The 26231-nt window shown below is 33.2% G+C and overlaps 5 protein-coding genes across 5 annotated transcripts; 1 reads left to right on the top strand and 4 right to left on the bottom strand.

Annotated features, from left to right (window-relative positions):
* Window positions 1-595: 595 nt before the first annotated feature.
* On the bottom strand, window positions 596-4153 carry LOC107028027 (acetylajmalan esterase-like). Its single transcript, XM_015229080.2, has 5 exons — window positions 3792-4153; window positions 1775-1981; window positions 1472-1620; window positions 1098-1371; window positions 596-992 (listed from the first exon to the last, which is right to left on the bottom strand). The coding sequence occupies exons 1-5, from the start codon at window positions 4075-4077 to the stop codon at window positions 775-777; spliced, it is 1134 nt and encodes a 377-aa protein (XP_015084566.1). The 5' UTR covers window positions 4078-4153; the 3' UTR covers window positions 596-774.
* A 1032-nt stretch (window positions 4154-5185) lies between these two features.
* Window positions 5186-6391, bottom strand: LOC114078241 (B3 domain-containing protein REM10-like). Its single transcript, XM_027918771.1, has 3 exons — window positions 6110-6391; window positions 5706-5937; window positions 5186-5611 (listed from the first exon to the last, which is right to left on the bottom strand). Exons 1-3 carry the CDS (start codon window positions 6230-6232, stop codon window positions 5571-5573), a joined length of 396 nt encoding a protein of 131 aa, XP_027774572.1. The 5' UTR covers window positions 6233-6391; the 3' UTR covers window positions 5186-5570.
* A 760-nt stretch (window positions 6392-7151) lies between these two features.
* On the bottom strand, window positions 7152-9091 carry LOC107028293 (B3 domain-containing protein REM9-like). Its single transcript, XM_027919050.1, has 4 exons — window positions 9026-9091; window positions 8577-8883; window positions 7701-7849; window positions 7152-7460 (listed from the first exon to the last, which is right to left on the bottom strand). The coding sequence occupies exons 1-4, from the start codon at window positions 9089-9091 to the stop codon at window positions 7152-7154; spliced, it is 831 nt and encodes a 276-aa protein (XP_027774851.1).
* Window positions 9092-10808: 1717 nt separating this feature from the next.
* LOC107028749 (protein KAKU4) lies at window positions 10809-23726 on the top strand. Its single transcript, XM_015229934.2, has 11 exons — window positions 10809-11185; window positions 13023-13078; window positions 15936-16012; window positions 18107-18186; window positions 18319-18431; window positions 19298-19474; window positions 21136-21388; window positions 21500-21579; window positions 21794-21872; window positions 23028-23115; window positions 23193-23726. The coding sequence occupies exons 1-11, from the start codon at window positions 10921-10923 to the stop codon at window positions 23509-23511; spliced, it is 1587 nt and encodes a 528-aa protein (XP_015085420.1). The 5' UTR covers window positions 10809-10920; the 3' UTR covers window positions 23512-23726.
* On the bottom strand, window positions 23706-25920 carry LOC107028750 (cytoplasmic 60S subunit biogenesis factor REI1 homolog 1). Its single transcript, XM_015229935.2, has 5 exons — window positions 25771-25920; window positions 24705-25151; window positions 24455-24624; window positions 24070-24287; window positions 23706-23986 (listed from the first exon to the last, which is right to left on the bottom strand). Exons 1-4 carry the CDS (start codon window positions 25873-25875, stop codon window positions 24077-24079), a joined length of 933 nt encoding a protein of 310 aa, XP_015085421.1. The 5' UTR covers window positions 25876-25920; the 3' UTR covers window positions 23706-23986; window positions 24070-24076.
* Window positions 25921-26231: the final 311 nt, after the last annotated feature.

Genomic DNA, 26231 nt, shown 5'->3' with positions numbered 1-26231 from the left:
ATGCTATCAGTCTAAACTCCAAATTTATTTTGAAAAAATTATACAAAATGTTCATTCAGTCAAAATTTCTTATCTACAATGACTCAACTATTTTATTTTATTTTTACCAAAAGTGGGGATTCAACAATTTTCAAGTGCAATTCGTGAATCATTTCAAGTAAATAATATATCAATAGACTTGAAGTATTTAGAGGTGCCCATATCAACATTTTAGGATTGTTTAGAAGAGATTTAAGTTGGTAAGGATTGAAATCTGCACTGTATACTTTACCGTAATAACGATATATGTAGAGTATATACATCTCTAATAAATAGTTATACATTATCTATCATGATCAATATACACTATTTATACAAATCGATATAATATATATATATATATATATATATATCGATATGTTACATATACACGTGGTCATTTTGTTGAAACTATTTTTTCGTTGCATGTACATATACATTGCTAATTTGGACTCTTTTTTTATGTTAATGAAAATTTGACTATATTTGTTACAAATAAAACTACTTTATTGTACATTTATGAAATCTACTTGTTAACCTAGTTATAATTAAGTTAAACTTCAAGATGTTCTTTCACTTCTCATAATAAGCTTATTTAATGACATTTTCTTTAAATTGACATTGTACAAATATGTAATCACAATGTGAATCGAGGGTATAGAACCCTAAAATCAAGTAAAATTTCATGAGATATCTTATTTTGATCACGTTATTTAAGTAATATCCGCCTTCCGATTCATCCATTTTGTCAAAAACTTAAACATGACAGTTCAATTTGGGCAACATGTCATCAATTAACCATCTTGTTAACCAACTATATGCTGCTTGTGTCAAATGAAGTCCATCCCAATTGAAGTGAGTAGTAGGGTTATCACACACTGGGACTCCCTGAGCTCCACATTTTCTATTTTTATCGTAATTATATTCTCCTCCTATTCCACAACATGCTTTCTGTAGAGAATTTTTATCAAATCCTGAAAATATATAAGAAAGTTTGTAAATGCATATAGCTCTCTTCGCGTTTCCATTTTCTCTAACCTCAAAAAATAGGAAAGAAAAACGATGCTCTGTGAACATACCAAGAGTGACAGCATTTTGTAGAAACCACATATACGCGTTGTAATAGTCACCATAAACGAGTGTAATGTTTGTATACTCTTTCTTCATCTCATCAACGGCTTGTTGCAAATGATCATTATAGAAGATCGTAAAATTATTCAACTCTTTCAAGCAATGGTACTCATCGTAAGAAGATGAGTCGTTGTTCATGAATTGCGTTAGGATAGCTGGACTACAACCTTTTGGGAAAGTCCCTGGAACTATAATTCGAGTAGCACCAAAACCAATAACTCTCTAAAAAAAGTATGCGAGGATTGATATCGTTATCAAACAAACTTCAGGCAAATGGAAGTAACAAAATAACAATCATGAAAACAGAGATACTAAAACTCACTTTGACACCATGAATGATGGTATGAACAATATGTGGAACCAATCTTCGCAACTCTTCCATGGTTTTACCTTGCGATAAGCCATAAATGATATCATTTCCTCCTATATGTCCAACTAGGAAAAGCGACTTCTTTAACTGTACCGGGCAATCTAGCAAGCAAAAGCTAGAAAATTTATCAATTCAACTCGTTGTTGATTAGTTTATATGTAGATACTGAATCACATCAATCAGAAAAGTACAACAAAAACATATTTCATAACAAAATGTACGTAGATGTTATCACTACTGAATTGAAAGTATTACCGGGGGAGCAAGTGGTCTCGAAATGAGAAGACATCCAATCAAGTTGAATGTCTAATGAACTATTTGTGAAGGACAGAACAATCTTCTTCTCTGCCATGACTTGGGCTGATAAAGCAGTAGCCCCTACTACTGCAAAATTTGCACCATGTCTAAAAGTTGCACTTTTATCCTTATAAGGATTTAGGAGAGGAAGACCAGATTCCAGGGCTGTATGAAAAAACACGATTAGCTAGCGTTTCGTCATAAATTTTCAAATATTCTTGGTAAATATTATTTGAGTGAAAATTTGGTGAACTTTCACCATCTGTTTGGTCATAGGATTTGGAAAATATATTTCACCTTTTTAGAAAAATATGATTTATACTCATAAGTTTTAAAAACTATCAAACTAACTATAGGTTTGTATTACAAGTCATTGGATGTTCGTTACAACAGTAACAAATAGTGTCCATGACACTAGAGGAATGTGGTAATTTGGAGTGAGTGCAACAAACATCATTCCATACATCGTGAAGTATACGAAGCACGTGACTTTGTTACCTTGAGCCAATTTTTCAACATTTTCATCAACAATCAAATCATTATTTAATATTCAGTAAATATTTCATCACTATTATGGTGTTCCACGTAAAAAATTATGTAATACAACGCAAGCAACTACTATAGAGGGTGTTTTTGTAAAAGATAAAAGTTTGGGGTAAAAATATAATTTTCAAAAGATCCCAAATAATGAGATTTGGCCCAAATATTATAAAAAACTAGTATTTTGGAATTTGGGATATTTGCCAAAAATATTGCCAACTAATAACAAATTGTATGGACAAACATTATATTATTTGGGAAATCTTATGGCCAAATATTGATTAGAGATGATAAAATTTGTTCATGAAATCATAAACTCGCCCAACCTGTCCTAAGTATAGATTGATAATTGACTCGCTCATTTAGTATCTCAGGTTAATATTTTTCGGACTCTTTCAAAATGTCGTTTTTAAAGGATCTGACACTGATGCGACATCATTTTTGGAGAGTCCGAGCTACTTAGTCTCAGGCAATCAAAGTTTGATCCCGGATAGATCTTATCTTATCAAAATATTTTTAAAACAAAAAGTACTAGGTGATTCTTTTCATTTATCCTAATCTCGATAGACAAAGTTACAGCATCTATTGCTAATGAAAAATAATATCTCGTAAAAAATAGTTAAAATGTACAAGGCTTAAACACTGTGATTATGAAATTAAAAAAAATAAAGACATTTGATTTTAAAATGATTTATCTAATTAGCAGCCCATGATAGAAATAAATTCGAATTATCACTTTTTATCAATATTATATATAGTAGCTGGTCGGTTCATGTTTATCTAGTATTTTATTAAATGCCCCTTTTCTCTTTCTTATCTCCAAAGTTGCACATAATATATCTTTATTTTATTTTAAAAAAATTATAGGATGCTTTAAAAAAATTGTAAAAGAATAGATAAAACAATTGAAATTCTAAGTAAAAATTACAGAAATTCCAAGTTAAAATTACAAAAAAACACTTTGTAAGTTCACTATTATCATTACCTAAAAAATTTATTTTTTTAATTATTTGAATCATATATTAATATATTTAAGAGTTATATATTAATGTATTCAAGTGAATATTTAATATATTTAAGCTACATATTATATATCTTAGTTATATTAATTGTGCTTTTAATCATTATATCCATTTTTTTTAAAATTTTTCAAAATTTCTATAATCATAAACTTTTAAAAATAAATAATAATTTTACCTTAAAAAAATATGTGCTTACTTGAAATTTAATCATCTTATTAACTCAGTCTATTTTAACCATTCAAATTAACCTCAACTCGCTCATTTGTCATATATACTTAAAGTATATATATATATATATTATTAATTACGAGCAATTTTTTAAAAATATTATAAGTTACGAGCAATTTATAATAGATTATTATTAGCTACGAGCAAATTAGCAATGAAGTAATTGGGGATTGAGTTTTGCATACCTAAGAAATCAATTATGAGCAAGCCATTAGAACAACGCCCAGTTGGTTTATGAAAAAAGTTGATTCCATAAGGTGATTTTGCACAGGAAGAATGAGATCCACAATAACTTTCTCTGATACAGTTTCCGGTATCGGAAACTGAATCACCCAATTGATAAATTTTATCAAATTTGCACTTCATCAATCTTCGTTTTCCATCGATTTGTAATTTTTTAGCATCGATTTTCAGTCGAAACACTGTGAAAATAACTAGGAGAATTAACACCACTCTGTTACAGAACGCCATGGCAACCAAAAGTTACGAGCAGTAGTGATGGGTTTTTAGAGAGATAATTTGTGTTATTTTGTTGGTTTTAGTTAACCAATTGTGACCCAAATTTTTTAATTTATTAATCAATTTTGCTTTATTTAATCAACTTTTTTTTTTTTCACACAGCAGCAGCTAAAGTCAATTTTTTTTTTATCTGAATCCTTTTCGGTGAAAAATGTATGATAAATGTTCATCCCTTTTAACTAAGTTCATCCCTTTTAACTAAGTTGTGTATCAATTTGATTTTATCAGTTATTAATTAATCGTTAATATCTGATGCAAGAATTTTTTTTTGAAAATCATCTAGTAGACAATTAAAATGAATCATGCAAATGAGTTGACTTACTCAAACGTAAATATTAGCACATTATGGAATAACGAATATGAAGCTAAACTCGAAGTCTCTAAGGACTTTATATACCAAAACATAAAAATATAATAATTAGCTAATTTATTATCGAATTATTAGTTAATCGATTAAAAAAACCTTAAATCATTAGATCAATAAATTAAGGAACGGATACATTTTTCATCCATGTTATACACATGGGATACAATATATATATATATATATACATACATTCAAATGAACTTTTACTACTGAATTATTTTTTCAGAAAAGATTCAACAATTAAAACTCCTATACTTTCGTCTATTAGTTAGTCTAAGTTTTTTCCAACCTTGAGGTACCTCAACTATTTGATTTGATACTTGATGCCTCTCACCAACACAAATATAAAAATAACGTTGTTCATCAAATAGTCGAAGTACCTAACCTCAAATAATGATGCATCAAGAACATATCATTAAACAATCCATTCAGCTTAGATGGTTGTCTCTAAAATAGAAGTGATCCATTCAAGCACTTTAAAAACGAAACAACAACAAACCCAGTGTAGTATCAAAAACAGGGTCTGACGAGGGTAGAGTGTATATAGACGTTACCTCTACTTCGAGAAAGTAGAGAGGTTTTTAAAAGACCCTTGGCTCGAGTGACGAACATCAGAGAAGCTAAAAAGTACTGAAGTAAAGATGACATAAAATAATAGGGAAACATAATAACATTCAAAAGAAGCGCTTTCAACATATTCCACTAATGTGATAACTGAAGCACAGTGAATGACGATGAGTAACAAAAGTCAAAAGACAAACAACTACGAGACAAATGCTACTACTATTACCACTGGTATAAACAGGGAAACAGTACAATGCACCAACCTACTACCAAGCCTGTCCTGCTAGGAAACGAGACAACGCTCAACTAAGCTACGTAGTTTACACAACCACGACCAAGCCATAATGAGTCATCGAGGCCTAGACAAAAGTTGGCTAGTTAGTCATTACTTCCAAGTCTCACTCATTTACTTACCTAACATGAAGGTTTTGCAGAAACATCATACGTAGGTTTTGAAGTTATATACCAAACATTGGATCAACCAATTTGCATTTTAAATAGTCAACTTGCTTCATTACTGTTCTTCTCTCTTTGCAACCTTTTCAGAATATTTGCCTGCAAAACATCAGATTATATTACACCCGTCGGAGCATAGAACTTGATCTTGACAGAAGTACATCACTACATTTCGAACTAAAAGAACACTTACAATGGAATTGTGCTGTAGGTATTTCCCCATTCTCGATGAGTTCAAACTTGTAAGCATCTCCTACTCGGAGTCCATGTTCTGCTAAGAATTTTGTCCATCCGCGTATAATTCCAAAATGACGTCCAGCTTTCCCAATCCACACTGACCAACTTCTTTGTGCTTCATCTTTCAGAACCATCTCACACTTTCTATTCATCAATCCATTTGACTTCACAAAATCCAATGGAAGATGCTACCAATTGAGTCGATTAAGTTACCAATAGTATTAAAAAAAGGACTAGAACAAAAAAAGTTCAAGTCCTATAACTCAACAGTGTACAATTTTGTACACCACCGCGCTAAGTTGCCTACATTATTGTATATAATTAACTTCAACCATAACAAAATTTAGTTCCATAACTTACCAAAAGTGCCTTTGTGAAGCAATAAGGTTTAACGGTTGAAATAAAACAAGGATGGTGATCATCACCAGAAGTCGAAGTAACTACTTGTGCATTGAGAAGACTCGTGTTTGATGGTTTTTTCATAATGTCTGCTTATTAAGAAAAACATAGCAAAAGAAAGAAAACTTGATAAGGAAGTGTGAAATTAGGATAAAAAGGAAGATATATAACATATATAAGTTTCGATAATTAGCAGGGGACGCTTTCTAAATATGGACCTTTCGTGAACTCTTTTTCGAATTCCAAATCATTTTGGAAGGAAAAAAACAGAATAACAACTACGATAACTTAATGCAAACTCAAATTACGGTCTGATATATGAATCCTCACTGAGGATGTCGCTCTATTGAGAACAAAAACAGACTAACAACTAATACTGCTATACAGTGGCGTAGTCAAAATTTTCATTAAGAGGTTCAAAATATGAAAAGTAAACACACAAAGAAGTCAAAGGGGTTCAACATCTACTATAAATATAATTTGAACTTGTATAAACTGTGTAATTTTCCGCCAATGAACCCCCTTCATCCTACTACTGTGCCTTCATCCAAACTCAAATTGTGGTTCGACATACGAATCTTCACTGAGGATGTCATTCTGTTTCAAAAAACAGAACAACAACACTAGTACTACTACTGTGCCTAAATACAAACTCAAACTGTGGTCTGATACGTGAATCCTCAGTGAGGATGTCGCTCTATCAAGAAAAAGAGAATATGATATCAAAATACAGTTCACGCAATTATACAATTTTAACTATCAGCCCCGCTGATCAGTGACTTTGATATTAATTTTCAGCATAACCGGCCTTTACTGTTTTCAAACTGCATTCTTGAGTGAATACATACCGCAAACTGCATTTAAGCACTATTCTATTAACACGACGAAGTAGCTAAAGGGTACCCCATAATCGAAAAGAAATAACACTTCTATTTAATCACATGAAAAACACTTTACATAAACAATGCAGAATAATACACATATATGACGATGAAAAAGATCATCAAAGAAATAAGAGATTGGTTACATGAGAAAACTTGCCTTGAAACGTCTGCAATGGAACTTCTCGATAAGTAACTTGAAATTTCCATATTGGTGTTTCTCCATTAGTAACGACCTCAAACATTATGCGATCTCCCTTGTTTAAGAAATTATCAGCAAAGAATTTGGTCCGTCCACATCCGCTGATATAGCTTCGAGTTTTAGAAGAACTTAGCTTTACATTCCACGACCTTTGTCTTTCACCTCTTATAATCAAATCACACTTCTTATTCGCGAGGCCATTTGCATATGCAAATTGTCGAGGAAGGTGCTAACATGGTGTATAACCATTTCACAAAGAAAAAAAAATAGCAATAGGAACTTAGTTTACATACATTGACAATGTAAATGTTTTTATAATGTGATTACAAATTAGTTTATCATTGTTACCTTGTAAGTAACTAATTAATGCTTGTCATAGAGATTTACGTATAATTTATTAATACGTGGCCTAATTGTGTAACACATTCACTTGAAGAGTTTGCAAGTAATAGTGAATTTCGAAACTTACCAAATAACCTCGCGAAATGCTATATTCTCTAATAGTGCATTCAACATGAGAATGACCAAAAGACTTGTGATGATTAGCAGCTTTTATTATATGGGAAGAAGCCTTTCTTGACGACTTGATCTTTTGCCGTGGTCTTTCTGTTGCATCCTCTGGAAATTAAATATGACAATTGTACTTGAGAAAATTAGCAACATTTAAATAACAACCAACATACTCTTTGGCTAATTTGGAATTAGTTTTTACTTACAAAATAATCATCGTTTGGTTTATGTAGTTTCCATTACAAGTAGCGTGAAAATAATCTCCATAAATAATACATTTTTTCCTTTGTTGGCTACTCTTTAGTTCTAAGTTTCCACATACGTGTTTAAGACCATAAGATTACAGCACATTTTGGTACATTCTATCTATCCCATAAGATTCAGAAGTCTTGTTACTTTCTTAAATTTTGTGTCAAAGACAAAATTAGACAAACAAATCAAAACAGAGAGTAATTTTTAATATAAGCGAGTTGAGACTTATGCTAAGACCTAAGGGAATTAACTTGCAAAAATCATCAAGTATATATAAATCAATGAACTCTAACAATCCAACCTTTACACCAGCAACAATAAACCCAGTGAAATCACACAATGTGAGGTTTAATGAGGATATGGTGTATGCAAACCGTATATCTACCTCTTGAAGGTAGAGATACTGTTGCTGAAAGACTCTCGACTCAAGTTGAGCAAATCAAAGTAGCAATGAAAAAAACGACAATAGAGAAATTTAAAGCAATGCAGAGCATATATTCAAAGAAATCATAACATCAACAACACAACAAGGTGCGATCACCTAAACACAGTAAACGCCATACGACAAAAAAGATGTTATTACCTTCGAATTTAAATTTCTTCGGAATCTCTTCCCTTGTATGATCTCCTACTTCCTCCATATACTCAACATATTCTCTATCACAATGACTTGAATCAAATATAGAAACTTCAAATTCCATGTTTCCTTCATGTCTAAACATCAATATATCTCCCAATTTCAAACCATGTTGTTCTACAAATTCAACCCAACCCGCTTCGAATCGATGTCCATTCACCTTCATAGACCACTTATAGCCACCCCTTTTCAATATTGCATGTTCAACATTGTCATTTCCCTTCAAATACTTCAAGAAACCTATAGGAATTTTCTACAATATACACAACATAAACTTGCCCTAATTAATTAAATACATACTACAATATCTTAGTGAAAATCATCAATTCGCTACGGCACGTAACATAAAGTAATTAAACAAAGGAAAAGATGAAAAATAAAAAGGGATGACTTACAAGACCATTCTTGAAACCTGGTTGAATAGGTTTGAAAAAATGAGGTTTTTTTGGAGGAATTTTCATGGTAACTAAGCTTGAGAGATTAAAAATGCATGGCAATTTTTATTTTTATTTTTATAAGGAGCTATAGAGTCTCCATCAATAAGAGAAAAATGACGCGCACACATTGGGACAAAGCAAATAGTTCAAATCGCAATAATTAAAGCAAAATAGTGATACTACCTACCTCTGTTTTAAAATGGGAAACTTACATAAATATACTATAATAAAAAAATATTTACCATTTATAGCAATAATATTTTTACCTCACTTGATCACTTTTAATTCATTTATAATACAAGTTTAATACATATTACAAATTTAACAAAGCATTGCTATAAATGGTAATAAACAAAAAGTATCGCTAAAATCAGTAATTATTTTTTAAAATGTATTAATTTATATAATTTTTCCTTTTAAAATTTGGCGTCGGCTGATAACTGTAACTTTTAACTTTGAATGTGTACAAGTAGATATTTAAATTTGTATAAAATTAAATAAATAGACACATTTATCCTACATGACAATTGTATGTCCTACATAGGGTCCTATGTGTATTATGTCATGTAAAATACGTATGTCTACTTGTTCGATTTTATATAAATTTAAGTGTCTATTTGGGGACACTCAAAGTTGAAGGGCGTAGTTGTTCGCTGAAGTCATGTTTATGCATTAAATTTTTTTATTTATATGTCATCATTTTAGATTTTACGTACATTAAGAAACTAAGTAAATTTATTATTTTACTCCTTATTTAATATTCTATTTTTCAAGTCAAGTTCTCAATCATTACACGCAAATTAATTTAACTTAGGAAGAATATGTTTATTTATTTAATACTTATATAAGCTATTACTACTAATACAATTATTAATTACTATAATTCGTTAAATTATAATTAATTACGTAGATATGTCCAAAAACAGTATGGAAAGATAGCATATTTGTCTCTACGAGAAAACAACAAAATGGACCCTTGTGTTTGGAAGTACATTTAAATGTTATTTTAAAATATTAGTTCTTTAATTTGTCTATCAAATTAATATGAATACTTTTGGGTGGCGCCCAAATTTTAATAATTTGGTGGCTGTTAGATTTTTAACGAAAATATTAAGTATTTTCTCCATTTAAAAAAAAAATTATATTTTTTTAATTTAAAAATTAATATTTGAGTATATCTTTAAGTAATATTTGAAAAATGAAAATATCCAAAATTTTGTTTTACTCTTAATAGTATATATTTTCCTTTTCAATTTTTTTTTTAATTTAATAAAAAAAACCCTCCCATTTAAATCATGTTTTATGTTTTTTTTTGAAATACATCTAAGCAATCAAATCTATTTGTAAAAAAATATAATCAAACACAACCCCATTTTCAATTACCGAGAAAAATCAAACAAAATGGTTTTTTATAATAATAAACAATAACTTACATATAAGATCTAATATCGATAATATATTAAAAAACTATTTATTTTAAAATATTAATCTTTTAAAACAAACTTAATTATACCAGATATACTAATTTGACCTTTACTGATTTTTAAATATTCGATATATATATAAACTATACAAAAATAAACTCAAATTTTGAAATATATTCTTATCGAAAAAATGACCAAACACAACATTAACTTAAAACATACCAATTAAAATATAAAATATCATAATTAAACACCTTCTTAGTTGTTAAAAAAAAAACTGCAAAACAGATAACATGAAACAAAAGAACCTGAAAAATGCAACTTCTTTTTGAATAAAACACAGAAAACCGAATAAAAAAAAAGCCCATTTTTCTTCTTCTTCGAGTTTTTAGCGACACTCTCTCTCTCTCTGTGAAAAAAAATATCGCCATGGATTCTCGTTCTGGAGGAAAAATTGTAACTAACAAGCGAAAGAGATACGCCGTTGGTCCATATGACCGTCCACAACAACCACCACCACCACCGGCGGCGGCGGTGGAGGAGGAGGAACGGTTTCTCAAAAGCCCTAATTGGCTCACCGGACATGTTTTTCCGGCGACACGGACAATTCTCTCCGGTGCCGCTAAGATTCTGACTTCTGTCTTCAATTCCGACTCTTCTTCTTCGTCTTCGTCAGGCAGCGATTCCATGTTTGGTACTCTTCTTCAAATCTCACTTTTTTTTTTGAGAGAGAGATCTAGAAAGTGATAAATTACGAAATTGCCACTCATTGATCATCTTAAAGTAGTGATTTTTAAAAAAATGTTTTTAAAACAATTTGGTGCCTTTGGTTGATGTTTGTTTGAGTATTAAGTAAAAAAAACTCTCTTTTCATGTTCTTTTTTTTTTTTGTGCAAATTAAGTTTGTGTAGGTTGCTTTTAATTTTTTTTTCTTCTAACTTTTAATGGAAATGTTATAGTACAGGCTAGGTGATTTCAGTTATCTTTTTGTGTGTGTGCCATTGGAGTTTAGGATATTTTAGTTTAGTAAGAATGTGAGGTATATTTTTTGAAATTTCAGAAGGGGAGAGAGCTTGGGATTATTAAAGTTGGTTTTATGGATGTAGTTTCTGTTAGATACTGTTTATTTGATGGTTATTTTTGGTAAGTACTATTGAATTGATAATTAAATGCTTTGGAGTATAATAAATGGTTTAATGCAACTACATTATTGAAGTACTTATTAAGTAGGGTACTCATTTACAGTTTGGAGTTAAACTAGTTATGATGAAGATTTGTTGAGCCTGTTATTTTGTATTTGGTTCTGATATTAATTTGAATGACCCGAATCTAACATAATGTGTTGAGCGTTGTTTATGAGATCCTGTAACCTAGAGGTAAATGCGTGATAATTGAAGCGGGAAAGCTAACTGAACCCGCTTTTTTGGGGGATGGGGGAAGTAGTATTTATGTAATTTAGTATGTGTAGTAAAGGTTATAACCACTTGATAGTTGATATCTCTTGATGTCGTGCTTATACCACACTAGGGAGGCTGCTTGTATAAAAGTTTCCCCCCTTTGCATGTAGCCTTTGATTTTATATTATTAATTATATTATTTTCCAGAAGGAAACCTAAATAAGATAAAGATACATACAAAATAGTGCAATGCAGGAGAGTGGTTTGGCCACATGATTTCTAAATACCTCTTTAGTGGTACAACCAGCAATTCAGAACATGCTGTTATTGGGACGAGATGCATCTAAAATATAATTATTAGTAATATAACCAAAAAAAAAAACATGTTGCAATTCATTGAGTTTGGCAGATGCACGTTCACTGAAGCTGGTTCAACTGAATTGGCTTTGCTTAGAACAAATTGCTAATTGCAGATGTGAATTGTATAAAAATAAAGTTGCATCAACCAAAGGATTTTTTTTTGGTTATATTACTATTAATTATAACCAAAAAAACATGCTCTCTGTCAAGACTTCTTGTGCCAGACATGCACTCTTAGTCACCAACCAAGTGAAGCATTTAACCTTGGTTAGAGCTGGATACTTCCACATGTTGCTCCATAGTTTTGGCTACCTTCGATTCTGCACCAAGTCTTCCATTCTATATGCCTTGTTAACAGAGAATTGCCCATCAGTATTATGTCTCTATCTCAAAGTATATTGCTCAACATTAGTGCCAATGAAATCACCAATCTTACTTAACGGAGCAGCCACTCTTTCAATCTCGCAGTCATTTAGTATTCTCCGAAGGATAAGTACCGCCCCTGTAGCAAAGAAACAGAAAGGGGACATCCTTGGATTCGTTATGAAGTCTTGACACGTGTAGCAAAGAATACCTTATTCAAGCTTAAAATAAATAAAGCTCTCTTGTACCGATACTATTAGCTATCTCTTTGACATTTTAATATTAATTTCATCTAAGTATGAGCTCAAATATTATGGTGGCCAATGAAACTATCTTTTTATGTCATGCTCTCATTTTTATTTTGTTTTTTATATTGTTTTTCTAATACCTTATATCTGGCTTATATTGTAGAGGATGATGATAGAGAAGAGAATGATATTTGCTCGGAAGTAGATGAGTTAAAAAAGGTAATATATCCCATCTGACTATGTTACTAATTTTTAAGTATTAGGAATAAAGTGATTCTTTGATTTAGTACCATGATTCTCCTTGTGGTACCAATTTGTTCATCTGGAATATGAAAGTGATCAATAGTATATCAGATAGGCTTTCCTTCTATGGGGTATAGTTGGTGTTGGTCCGTTTTAAAGGTATAATTAAGTAAATAAAAGCTATGTTGTATGAACTCTTCAAAATCATTGCCGCACCCATGTCAACTCGACATGTGTGGCCCTGGGATCCACACCGGATTTGGTCTACTTATCGTGGGTGCTTTGATTACATGTATAGCCGAGAAGTATACATTGATTGGGTAATTGGTTGGATTTTGTAGGTTTATGTTATAGATATATATAGTTATATGATATGTGTATGAGAATGCTATGGCCTATGCTTTTACACGAGATGTCTTATGAATAAAATATTGGATGTCTATAAAGAATTAAATTTATTAGCTTTAATTCAGTAACTTTAAAATATATACTGTATAAATGTCACAACTCACAATATAAACTTATTGCCTGCATCCCGACATTTGTATCCATACCTCCAAATCCTTAAAGTTATGTTATGAAAATTCGATCTCTAGATTTGCATTCGTATCGTTTGACACACCTGAGTGTGTGCGACATAGAATAAAAGTGTGATCTCTTTAGCAACGTTAACTTTTTGATGAGATGATTCAAACTTTAACATGTTATCAGAGTAGCCAAAGGTCCCAGGTTCTCGAGCCTCATTACTACCTATTATTAAAAAAATCACGTGTTATGCCTGTTAAAAAATTCAAGCTAGTATGCCGGGGGCGTGCGTTGAATATATAATTAAGTAAATAAAAGTGTGTTATCTCTAACAACAAAAGGTTTTCGATGAGACGGACACACGATTTAACAATTTGGATGCAACCACCGTAGCACAAAGATGCAAGGGGACTGTAAAAACAACAATAGCCTTCCACACGAAGGTCCTTATATGGAATGCCAAAAAGATCAGTAAAGTCGTTAATCATTGACACTGTCGTCTGTCCTACGTCCAATGAGGGAGAGAGCACTTCTCCACTTTTTCAGTTTTGAACTCTGTCCTTAAGGATATAAATACCTCTCTTTTGAAAGATGGAAAGATCTTCGTCATAATCCAGTATCCCGACATACTCATGTACAACCTTTATTTATTTTGTATTCTGTCATTAGTGGTAAAGAATATCAAAAACTAGTCATGCATTTGCTATATGTAGGGTCTCAACGGAGAAAGATAGTATTATCCTGTGGAGTGGAACTTGGTGACGAAACCCCACACCCACACCTTCTCTTTATATTTTTTATAAGGAGCTAAGTGACTAATCCTTTGTTCAGATTAAGCATAGGTATTTGTAAAAAGCTACTTTCAATAAAACATAGCTAAGGAAGTGGCAGATGGATGTTTTGCTTGCAATGAGTGAATGGTTGTCAGAAGTGATGACATACTCATTTAGGGAAAATATGCTAAAAAAGACTCAATTCAATGATTTTGAAATAGGAAGTGGAAAGTAAATTAGGTTTTGGTAGGATTTTTGGTGCGGAGAGTTGGCCTCCAATGAAGCATATCCACATATAAATGGCATCACAAAAAACAGGTATATTGTGGTAACAAGTTTCCTCATTAGGAACAAAACTAATACCTTGTGAGTCTAGGATTCAGGAGAACTTTCCAAGCTTGGGAGCTAGACAGTTGAACTATTTTTCGTAAAGATTTGCGATCATCCATAAATTTATCGCGGGAGAAAGTTGGTTGATTTAAAGAGGGTCAAAAAGTGAAATTTTCTTTGGACCATTTCTTGGTTCCATGTTGACCTTCTTGGTGTCATTTCAATTTTATTGGATATTTCCCGAAGAGACCTAAAAAATAAACAAGTCTTGGTAAAATCTTTTCATGTGTGGTTACAGATGGAAGGATATAGCGTGCTTATGTGTTAATTGTTAAGGAGAACTTGCGCCTTGATGAATATCTATTGCATGGTGTTCAAAAATGGAAAGTCATCCTAACAATCAATCAATCAACTTAGATAATACTCTGTATGCATTGCACTCATTTAGGCCAATTTAATTTTTGACTGAATACTTTGTTTCCTTAGGGAAGTTAGAGTTTCTCTAGTCCTTGACTTATCCTTTCATGGGCTGAGAAGTCTTTAAACTGGAACACAAATAAATTCTCAGTAAATAGTACCCCTTTTGTAAGTGTAACTGGAACAATTCGACCTTAAGTTGCAACTAATTGGTGTTGTCTAAATGAATCCTTTTCCCCCGATCTCCATTATGTTCTATTCTTAGCCATTTCATAGTGATTCCAAGAGATCGTATGTGTTTTAAGATAATTTCCTTCCTTATGATTTAGGTCTACCTTGTCCCAACACCTTCCATTATCATATTGTCGTGCGTATGAATGCTAACAATATGAAGAGGAAACACTTGTTGTAAGGTGCCTGTTATACCAAAACAAAAAACAAGGAGGTTGTTCCCCCCGGCCCCCTCCCACCCTAATAGAAGAGGATGAACTAGGCAAGGAAGGAAGTGTGGATATAGTTGCAGCATGTCCTTTAGGTGAATTTGAGAAGCAAGAAATAGAAGGGCTTTTGAAGGAGTCTAGAGCACATCATGGGCACCTAGAAGGTACCTTTTGTCATCAGGGTATTGTTGTGGAAAAGGAATTTACCACTTCATGAAGTTGGGTCTGGAGCTCAAAATGAAAAGATTTCAACTTTTGAGCTCCAACTTGGTGTAGTATGAATAAATTACTCTTGAAGTATCAAAAAAGAAATTTATGTATTCTTTTGAACTTCTCTTTTGCGTGTAGCATCCTCAATTACGTGGAGAGAGAAGTCAAACCAAGCATCTAATTGAGCAACTACTTATGCAGGAGACATTTTCAAGGTTAGTTGCAAAACTTTCATTTATTTAATATGCTGAGATTTTTGTTTTTGTAGTGTTTAAGTGATATTTCTTGTATGTTACAGGAGACTTGTGTCTTTTCAATGATGTTATTTTTTATGTTTTTTCCATGTCTCATTTCTTTGTCGATATTCAACTAGATTTTTCTTAAATCTTAACTTTATATTTAGCATTTGCATGTAGTGTGATATCTGTCTTGATTTGTTTGCATTTTATCAAATCGTTGGGCTTGTCTGCTCCCTTTCTTGCGTCTTTAGTCCTTTCTAAGTTTTGCTAACATTTAAAACTTTTCACCCTTGATGTAGTTTGTATAATTCTCCAGGAAAAGGACAATATGAATTTCAGATTTTGGACTGTTTCATGATTTATAATTTACCCTCATGAATTGAATTTTCGTTTTCTTTAGTGCTTTTAGCAGAGGGAGGGTAATTTTTTCTGAGATTTATCAATAGGCTTTTATTTTTTAGTTGTAACATGCAATTTGATGGAAATGCTGGGTGTCATTTGTCTGTTTTTTGGGTTGAGGAACAACATGATATGTTTATTGATTAGCCATTTAATATTCTTTCAATAATAGGTATCTATTTCAATATATAAATGGTCCACAATGCTTCAAATTCATAGGAACAAGTCAATACAGAATGTATAAAGCTGAATATATGTTGTTTAAGTTGTCTGATGCATAACTCTTGCACTTGACACTCAAGAGGATCCAGCAGTGATTGAAAAATACACAAGCACACATACACATGCATGCACACGTTCAGTACCATCTAAGAAATAGGAGGAATAGTCTTTCAAATTGTATGGATGTCGAATGTATGCACTGCTAATCTCGAAATGAAAAATATTTATGATGACTTAATGAAGTCTCGACTAAAAACAGATTTTGTGATCACTTAATGAAGAATCCGGGACCTTTGCCTGCTCCTGAATTAGATTTTTATCACCACCTGTATCAAAAAGAATATTCACGTGCTTGCTCCATGAAAACTGTATTAGGCCTGTACGTGAGGGGGCTTGTTGATGGGATAGCTAAATAAATAATGTTCTCTCTAACAATCGATGTTTTTAGATGAGATAGTCACACACTTCAATATGTGAAGAAATTGACATTGGGCCTAATTATCCCCATACAAAGAGAGCAATTTTTCCCTCCCACGGCCGATGTGGGACTTTAACCGTCGTCTATATACTACTAATTGTAGAAGGGTGTCGAGCATTTTGGGGTTGAGTGAACAGTAAATCTTTTTCTTCTATGGGTTAAGAACAGTATACTACTACCTCACGAAACTAATTCTGCCTTCTTCTATCTATGTCCAAATTCTAAAGTTTATCTTTACACAGACAAAGAGAGAGAGAGAGAGAGAGATCAGTGAGTAGAAACAGGTCTTTGCTGCTAGCAATTTGGAAGAAAAGGTCTACACTTAATACTAGTAGGTGAGAGAATTCATATTAGTACATATGACAAGCGATCCAACTCGATAAGGCAGGTAAGGCTTACTCAATAGCTAACTGTCTCCGTCATATCAGATACCAGATGCTGAGCTCATGTAATACTGGTGATTCCCGGCTTTACTTTGGATATGGTGATAGTCGAAGCTATTTCCTTGTACTTCCCCTGAAATCCTGGGTGCCTGTGTATTTCAAGCTGAGGAGCGTTCCCATGGAAAACTCAGGCTTCCCTTTGCAATTTCAATTGTGAAGTGGTGCAGTTAGCTTATTTTTGCTTCTTTTTATGTATGCATGCCTATGTTTTGCTTGTCTTTTATGTATGCATGCCTATCTTTTTCATAGTAAGAGACTGTCAGTTTCCCTCTGTTATGCTTGTCATCAATATTTTAGTTTTCTTTGAAGTTGTCCTTGGATTGGATACTGATGTGACTTGATGAATCTTGAACAAAAAATTAAGTAGGGCTTTGACACTTTGACAGCCAGATGACATGCATGTGTATTGAAAGAGCAAGATATGATGTTTGTCTGTAAATACCAAAAAAAACCCCAAAAAAAAAAGAAAAGAGGACAACGGTAATATGATGTTTCTTTCTGAACCTAGTTATACTATTAACTTTGCAGGGAGGAGCGTGACCAGTTAGTAACGATCATCAACTCAAGGGTTATGGATTCTTCATCACTTGAAGGGAAAGATAGTTTGGGTTTGCACTCGACACTACCTGAATAAACAATTGAAGATGATAATAACTTAATGAATCTATCATGTGGTTATAGCTTGTGTTCTTCCTGAAAACGTTTGCATAAAGCTGAATAATCTTCTATGTTTCATTCAGAGAGGTTGGACCACAGCAGTCAAGCAATTATAGAAGCGAGGAAATGGTTAGAGGAAAAGAGAGATGGACTTCGTCCCGATAATACTATCGGAGGTGTAAGCTCTGTAGTTGGTGTAAGTAACTCGTTTTATCTGTCTCTGGAGTTCTCTAAACGACGGTTTCATTAGATATCTTACCACCAGAATCCTCTATCCACATGGTTTACATTAATTTACAACATAATGATCTCCCAGCTTTATTAATTTGAAGTTCTTTGCATGGTACTTTTGATATTTTTCCCTTCATTGGCTTGGATGTCTTCTTTTGGGTTCTTGACCAGATCTGTCTCCTTTCTTTCACACACCTAAGTTTATTTTCCTTGAGTTTCCACGTACTTTAAGATAGGATCTCATTGTTAATTGACTCCTCATTAGAGACTGCACCACCATTAATAACCAGGCTGTTTATGTGATTATATTTTCGATGTGCATCTGCCATTTTCTGGAAAAACTTTGTATTATTGTCACCCTGCTCAAGCCAATTGCTTCTTAATTTTGCCTCCAAAATCTTTCCTCGAGTTTAGAAGATCCTCCTTCCTATTTAACTATATCTAATTTATGGGCCAATTTTGGGCCCATTGTCCTTATTATACGGAATTAATTTGTTGAGTACTTTTGTCAGTATTACATTAGTTCCTTCATTTATATTGTACCGTTTCTTAAAAAAGTCATTTTGATGTTGTCGAATTGATTGTGGAAACTTGAACCATGAGAGTATTTTTTTTAATTCATCTTAATCAGTTGCCTAGTTTATATGTATTTTATCTATAATATTAATTCTACCTTGAACTTCCAATCCTTGTTTTTCTATAAGGAGCTTTGTGGTGCTACTAGTGTTTCTCATGTAATATGTTTTCTGCACAATGACACATATTTTACTGCTTTCAGCAATGTGATACCGAAATATAGCTATATAAAAATGTTTATTGATGCTGTTATAGGTGGATGATACTCTTGGCTCACCTGTAGAAATGGCCAAGTCATATATGAAGGTTCGTCCACCATGGGCGTCCCCTAGTGTTGATAATAGTGGACTTAGAACCCCCTCACAAATGAAGGCAAAGCTCTTTGACGAAGAAGCTCCATATTCTGTCAGTAGTGATTCTCTTTCCTTGAAGGTATTGAAAATGTTAATTTTGCTTTTATTACAGCCTGTTCACTTTCATTTCGACCCTTTGAGAGGATGTACACTCCTATTTTGTCGAACGGTGGTAATCTTAGTGTTCTAAGATTATACAACTTCTACAATTAGCACTAGAAGCTTTGATGATTCAGAGCGCCAAAAGTTGGTAGTTCAGATAGAAAAAACTTATTTAGCAAAGTAAGGAATAAATTGGAGACCAGGCGACTTTCTTGCTAAAAAAGGCCAAAAAGGGAAGACAGAGAAGAAAGGTTGCCTAGATGCGTATCAGCTTGTCTTTAAAGGTTGCCTAGATGCATATCAGCTTGTCTTTCTTGCTATCTCAAGCTTAATCTTGATTGTGCCCACACTGTTTCAATCAAATGAATGTGCTTCTTGACTCCGCTTAACAGGTGTGCTTAAACTACAAAAAATACTTGCCAAAGAATGTTGCTGTGAGAAATAAAAGCACAAGAAAAACATTATCGAGAATGCTTTTACTACTATAGTTTTTATAACCCTATTTATACCTATATTTACATAATATATTATATATATATTTTCCAAAATACATGAACTATCTAACATTGCAAAAGTTTCAAACAAAAATTACAAAGCAAACATGCACATGTTGATCTTTGGAATTTGATATGTACAATTGTGTTGTTGGATATTTATGAAGGGATCCAATTGCCTTGCAATGGTTTGATAAATTTATAACTTTTGAAAGAGTTAAGCTCTTGGACTTGGGATCTACTTATGAGAAGTCGTATACATTAGATCAAATTGTTATCAATCAAATATTAAAGAGCATTGCCAAGGTTACACCATTACAAACTAAAGGTTGTAAACTATGAAAAAAATTCTAAAGCAGCCATGCACGAGTTCATCCATGTAGTTTGATATGTGCACGTGGTTTAGAGGACATTGATATGGGATCTACCTACTGAGTTGCATCCAGTTGATTGACTTAGAACTGTGCAAGAAACAAGCTGGTTGATGCTTTGACATAAGATCTAATCTTATAGCAACTTATGAACTTGAAATGCTATCATTCTAATAATAAAAAAGGGTTAGTTTTTGCGAGATTTATTAGTCTCAACTTGATTAGTACAACTTCATACGGAGACTCGATATATCGAACAGTTACCCAAGTGACTAGTCCTTATCTTAGCATGTTTGGTTGTTGCTTCACTAGTCTCAATTTTTGGTGCATGTGTTATTTTAATTTTCTAAATATGTAGAACCTTCTGCTTACTCCTCTTGGCAATTCCTCATAATACTGAATTAAATATTATGTCATGTTTCATTTATCAAAAAGTATATATATATATATATATATATATATATATATATATATATATATAGTTTGTCATGTTTCAAGCTGTACCTTTGATCACGCTTCATTATTTTAGTTACTTAAAGGAGCTTTGTATTCTTATATATATATATATATATATATATATATATATATAGTTTGTCATGTTTCAAGCTGTACCTTTGATCACGCTTCATTATTTTAGTTACTTAAAGGAGCTTTGTATTCTTAAACTTACCTAGGCATGTCATGTCAAAGAATGATGAGCAACTACTCCATTTACTTTATCAATTTTCTGTTATTTACTGTCTTCTGATATATGATTTTCTGCTGTATCACAGAAAAAAAGTTCTTATGCATCTGGATCATGGAATATTCATGAGGAAATACGAAAAGTCAGGTCAAAAGCAACAGAAGATATGTTACGTGCACACCCTTCCAAGGAAACTGGCTACCAATTACGTTTGGTAGAACGCAAAGCAGAACCAAAATCTGCAGTTGGTGATTTAACAGGAACCAGTACCGCGGAGAAGATAAATGACTCAAGTTCTTTGAGACTTGCTAAACTGTCAGATGTACCTATTAAGTGGTCAGGTGTGTGGTGCTCTAATCTGGCCTCTTAGAGTGGTATTACGGTCTTGGTTTAATTTGTCTTCTGCTGTAAATTGCTAGTTTTCTGTAGAAACCTAATTTTTTCTCTTTCAGATGTGGAAATAACACAAGAAGGTGGAGAAAGTGAGAATGGGCCTTTAAATGCTGCCTCTTCTATCCAGCTGCAAGATCAGGTAACCATTTGTTTAAGGGATTTCAGTATTTTATTCATCATTTGGCACATTTGGACTAAAAAAGATGGCATTTCAATATCTCTAATCTGGAATATTTGGTTTAAAAAAAAAATAGCATTTCAATATGGACAATAAGATGTGTTTAGTTATGTACCTTTTTTTTTTTTGAGAAATAACTAATGTACGTCTGTCCTCATACTGTTCAAACTTACAGGCAGTTCGGGTTGGTGAGCAAGCTGCTCATGAATCTTACGTGCATACTGGTTCAGTTTTCCCCTCTGAGCACAATGATGGTACTTGACGCCATTCTTTAAGATTTTTTCTGTTTGTTTTCTGTTGTGAAGCTAACTGGTAGTAATGGGTTCAGAAGTGAACTTATTACTACTTAACAATACACAAATATATGAAGTTGGAAGAGTGACAGGTTATTCACATTTGATCATATGGACACTCAAAATTGTTGTCTTCTATTACGTGGTCAGATAGTAGTTGAAAGTTGGCTTACTTGGTATGTGGGTTTATCTTTTGAATGATCTGATAGAGACGTAATTAAAGACGGAGGCATTTGATGCTTCCTTAGTGTCTTCGGAGGTGGAAGTTGGTTTCTTGGCTGCTTATCACCTAAGCAGTTCTTATGTTAGGCCAATGGTGTATATAAATCAGGGACCCTAAATCACAGCCATGATTAGTGGCAATATTAGTCTGTTGATTGGGGGAGCAAGCAAAATTTGTGAGAGAGAACCATGGTGACTGCAACGGTGTAACCAATGGCAGGCCTAGAATGGTCAGGATGGCACATGGAGGAATACAAATTTGAATTCATCCTTATCTTATGTAGTTATGACTTATGGGTGTAAGGGAGGTAGATGCAAACCAGGAAAGCTTGTGACCAATGTTGGGTAATGGATTCTGATATCTGGTTTAATTTAGAGCTATTTTGAACCCTAGGGCTCGACAAGTTGGTATTTTGTGACGCTCTGTAAACTTGACGATCAAATCCAGCTCTTAGTTTGAACCCTGCATTGATCGTCAAGTTTGCAAAGCTGCTTGATTGACAGGCTCCGCTAGCATTTGGTTACCGTTACTAGTGGATGATATACGCTGAGACTACAGATGTTTAGAACTTCTCACATGGGGTGAACTACAGTTCTAGATTTAATATATCTTCTTGTAAAACGTGTGCGTCCTATACTAAAATAGCTTGTGTATCATGCGCTAGATTAGTAATGAGTCTCAATTCACATTTGTTCCTCCATTGCTCTTTCTTGTGATTATGGCGGCGTGTATAGTTGGTTAATTATGTCCGAAAACATGCAAGTGACTTTTGTTATATGTGGTTTTCTCCATCTCTTTTTTCATTGTGATCTGTAGGGTTGGATTAACTACTGATTTCTCTCCATTATGGCCAATTTAATTTCTCTTATATTTATCCATTTTTACAAGTTCAGGTCTTCATATATCTGCATCTGACGCACATGAAGTGACTCGACCAAATTTAGCCCCAAGTTCTAATGGATATACATCATTAGAAGCTAGGTAAAAGAATGAACGATAAAGCTCTTTAATTTTTCTAGAGCTCGAATCCCAATAATACTGGTTTTCCCCCTCGATAGTTTGTCTGCAGGTCAAAGTAGAGGACAAAGCGACTCATACATTGGTAGTGAGAAGCCAAAACCAGGAACGTCAACTCAGGACAAGTCGACAAAATCTCACCAAGTGACGGATAAGTGTGTGTTTCTTAGCGAATCTGCTGTGGATGTACCAGACATGAATGAAACAGTAGAGAGTCCTGCTGCTTCCATTCCTAGTGAAGATTTATCGCAGGAGGAACCAGTCTTGGTACGTGACTTGGCAAAGAACGGGAAAGTTGTAAAGCAACAAGGAAAGAGACCGGTGAGAAATGTTCGAAAGACCACCAGAGCAAAGAGGTAAGTCATGAGATATTTAGACCAGGCAGTCTGTAGACCTGAAATTGTTGTATATTAGCTTAACTTCTAGAAGAAATTTAAGCTATTGTAGGAGAATCCTTGATTCATCTTTCCCTTCTTTTTTTTTCGAAAGACCATGTTGTGTAGCATCTATTCCTAAGTTCATGTAGGAGACTCACCATTCTCTCTATCTCATTATAAATTTGAAATTTCTATTTATTTCTTGGCGTTGGGTGTGTGGTATCCCAAACGTTCATACATAGTTAAGAGGCATGTTTATGTATTATGCTTCTCGAAAACATAAATATTATAGCACTCATAGGAAATATGGTATATTTTTAGGGAGGTCTCGAATAACATTGCTTTTCCTGCCAATCCCAGAGTGCATAGCATCCACACCACATCTATTCATGGCCTTCAACACTTCCATCATACTATTGTGCTACCTCTACATGGTTGCTGGTCTCGTGCTTCGATACCTGAGATGAGAAAACGAATGTTGGCTCAAACGACTAAATATTAGTCACTATTGTGTGTGCCATCTAACGAGTCAGGTACGTACCTTGAAGCTAGGCAGAGCTTATAGCTGTATCATCAGTACGCGTAGGCTTTGGTTTCTGGCGATAGTATCTCAAAAACTCTCTTGACCCGATTGATTTAACAGACAATCGATCATCAGTTCTTGTTGTTATTATGAGTTCAGATCCACCACTTCCTAGCTCTACATTGTTGTTAAAATCCCCAGATGAAACAAGCTGCTTTCCAGTTGCATCCACATAGCTAGAAGATGAAAGAATACAGATCTTAGTAAACCATCTGTACGAGATAGAAATAAGGTCTGTGTACACTCTACCCTCTCGAGAGTCTAGACATCACTTGAAAAATATAGGTTGTATCTATCTTCTGCTCAAATGTACATTAGAAGCTATCAGATCACCAAACCATACCTGCTGCTATAGTCGTAAAACTCTTCTAATTCCGCCTCTTCATCATCACCGCCATCACCATAGTGTACCTTGCAATGGTTTTTTGCATCCATATGCTTCCGAACTGCTTCCAAACTACTAAAAGGACGACATCTATCGTTGCAATACAGACACATATAATCCCTTCTAACCTGAGGACGTAAAGCTTACTCTGTTATTTAAATGGACTTGATCAAGATCATACAAGAAAAATCGAAACCTACAGTATTACCTTGAGACCAAGGTAAGTGATGAAGCCTTTAGGATCCTTCAAATACTCGATATCAGGTATGAAGAACCCGTGCTTCTTGTGCATATGGATCGTGCAGTTTTCTACTGTATCGTGTTTCATATCACACATGAAACAGCAACGCGGATCAAACTCCTCATCCTTAACACCACTACTAGTACTACTCCTGTTCATCTTTAGTTTCTTCAATGAATCATTGTCTTCACACGCGATCTCTTCCTCTTGGTCAACCTCCTCCCACTCGTGATGATGAGCTATCTCTTGCGAAGCTCGTGCTAAGTGAGTCTTAGATTTGAGATGTTGAGTATGAGCTTTAGAGGATGTAAATTCTTTGCCACAATGTTCACAGCTATATAGCAATGGAGTTTCTAAAAGTGCAGACTGTCTGGCTTTAAAGAGTGCTTCTGTCAATCCAGGAACTCCAGCAACCTGAAATAAACACCAAAGAAACACAACAATGAAACTCTAATCTATTCCACAAACACACAAATTACTGCTCTTTCAATTTGTTTCATCTGATTTGACGTGAAGTTTGAGGAACAAATGAATCCTCAAATATTTTGATTTCACAAGATCTAGTTTCGCAGTAATGAATTTTAACCAACTGAATAAGATGTTTTGACTCGTTACGAAGTTTAAGAAACTAATAACTTTTGAATTTTGTGGTTTCAAATATGCTAGGTGAAAAGATGAAATTAAAAAATTGTTTCAAAAAGGAAGAAATATTTTTTTTTTTTGAAAAGCGGACTAAAAAGGCAAGTAAATAAAATAAATTAAAACGGAGCAAATTCTTATCTATATAGCAATCATGCAGAGTTAAACATGTGCCACACATAATAGTCTAAAAATCATTCTAAAAGAATAACAATCACATAATTTATTTCATGAGTGGAGTCCAAAAATCATTCTAAATGAACAACAATCGCGTAATTTCACGAGTGGAGTATGTGGAAGATAAAAAAAATAAAAATACTAATGTTTACGCAAAAAAAAAATCATTTTACTTTCCAAAAAAGGAAAAAAAAAGAAGGTAAAGTTAGCAGTTTACCTTGCGTTTAAGATTATAAGTGTGCCATTCTGATTTGTAATGAATTTTTTGTTCATTTTCGTCAAAAAATTCCTTATTACAACAATTGCAAATTAAACTCTTCATTTTTCTTTTTTTTTCTTTCTTTTTTTGATTCAAAATTGGGTCTATATGTTTCTATATATATAAAGGCAGCAGATTAAGGGCTTGTTTGGCGGCCAAGTCAAAGAAATATATTTTGACCAAATGCTGTCACAAGCACAGACGTAAGCAAATTTGAAAAATACTTGGAGCTCAAGGATAACTAATTTAACACTCGCTTCATTTCGTTTTATATGAGTTAGTTTAATTTCGATACACAGTTTAAGAAAGAGAAAATTTTGAATTCATGATAAAGAAAAAAGTGATAAATGTTTGTGCAGCTGTAAATCATTTCATTAAGGATAAAATTTATATTTTAAAATTAAATTGTTACTTAATAT

This window comes from Solanum pennellii, chromosome 8, assembly GCF_001406875.1.
Source record: "Solanum pennellii chromosome 8, SPENNV200".
NCBI lineage: Eukaryota > Viridiplantae > Streptophyta > Magnoliopsida > Solanales > Solanaceae > Solanum > Solanum pennellii.
This window is presented reverse-complemented; position numbering and strand designations above follow the sequence as displayed.

Excerpts from the sequence above, each read along its gene's own strand:
- LOC107028750 (XM_015229935.2), bottom strand. The coding sequence starts at position 25,875 with ATGAAGAGTTTAATTTGCAATTGTTGTAATAAGGAATTTTTTGACGAA. Across the intron at positions 24,625-24,704 it reads TCACTTACCTTGGTCTCAAG|GTTAGAAGGGATTATATGTG; the intron begins GTAATACTGTAG and ends TTACGTCCTCAG. Across the intron at positions 24,288-24,454 it reads TTTTACGACTATAGCAGCAG|CTATGTGGATGCAACTGGAA; the intron begins GTATGGTTTGGT and ends TTCATCTTCTAG.
- LOC107028027 (XM_015229080.2), bottom strand. The coding sequence starts at position 4,077 with ATGGCGTTCTGTAACAGAGTGGTGTTAATTCTCCTAGTTATTTTCACA. Across the intron at positions 1,372-1,471 it reads CCATCATTCATGGTGTCAAA|AGAGTTATTGGTTTTGGTGC; the intron begins GTGAGTTTTAGT and ends TACTTTTTTTAG. Across the intron at positions 993-1,097 it reads ACAAAATGCTGTCACTCTTG|GATTTGATAAAAATTCTCTA; the intron begins GTATGTTCACAG and ends ATATATTTTCAG.
- LOC114078241 (XM_027918771.1), bottom strand. The coding sequence starts at position 6,232 with ATGAAAAAACCATCAAACACGAGTCTTCTCAATGCACAAGTAGTTACT. Across the intron at positions 5,938-6,109 it reads GCTTCACAAAGGCACTTTTG|CATCTTCCATTGGATTTTGT; the intron begins GTAAGTTATGGA and ends CTCAATTGGTAG. Across the intron at positions 5,612-5,705 it reads ACCTACAGCACAATTCCATT|GCAAATATTCTGAAAAGGTT; the intron begins GTAAGTGTTCTT and ends GATGTTTTGCAG.
- LOC107028293 (XM_027919050.1), bottom strand. The coding sequence starts at position 9,091 with ATGAAAATTCCTCCAAAAAAACCTCATTTTTTCAAACCTATTCAACCA. Across the intron at positions 8,884-9,025 it reads CAGGTTTCAAGAATGGTCTT|AAAATTCCTATAGGTTTCTT; the intron begins GTAAGTCATCCC and ends TGTATATTGTAG. Across the intron at positions 7,461-7,700 it reads GCATTTCGCGAGGTTATTTG|CACCTTCCTCGACAATTTGC; the intron begins GTAAGTTTCGAA and ends ACACCATGTTAG.
- LOC107028749 (XM_015229934.2), top strand. The coding sequence starts at position 10,921 with ATGGATTCTCGTTCTGGAGGAAAAATTGTAACTAACAAGCGAAAGAGA. Across the intron at positions 13,079-15,935 it reads AAGTAGATGAGTTAAAAAAG|CATCCTCAATTACGTGGAGA; the intron begins GTAATATATCCC and ends TTTTGCGTGTAG. Across the intron at positions 21,389-21,499 it reads TGTACCTATTAAGTGGTCAG|ATGTGGAAATAACACAAGAA; the intron begins GTGTGTGGTGCT and ends TTTCTCTTTCAG.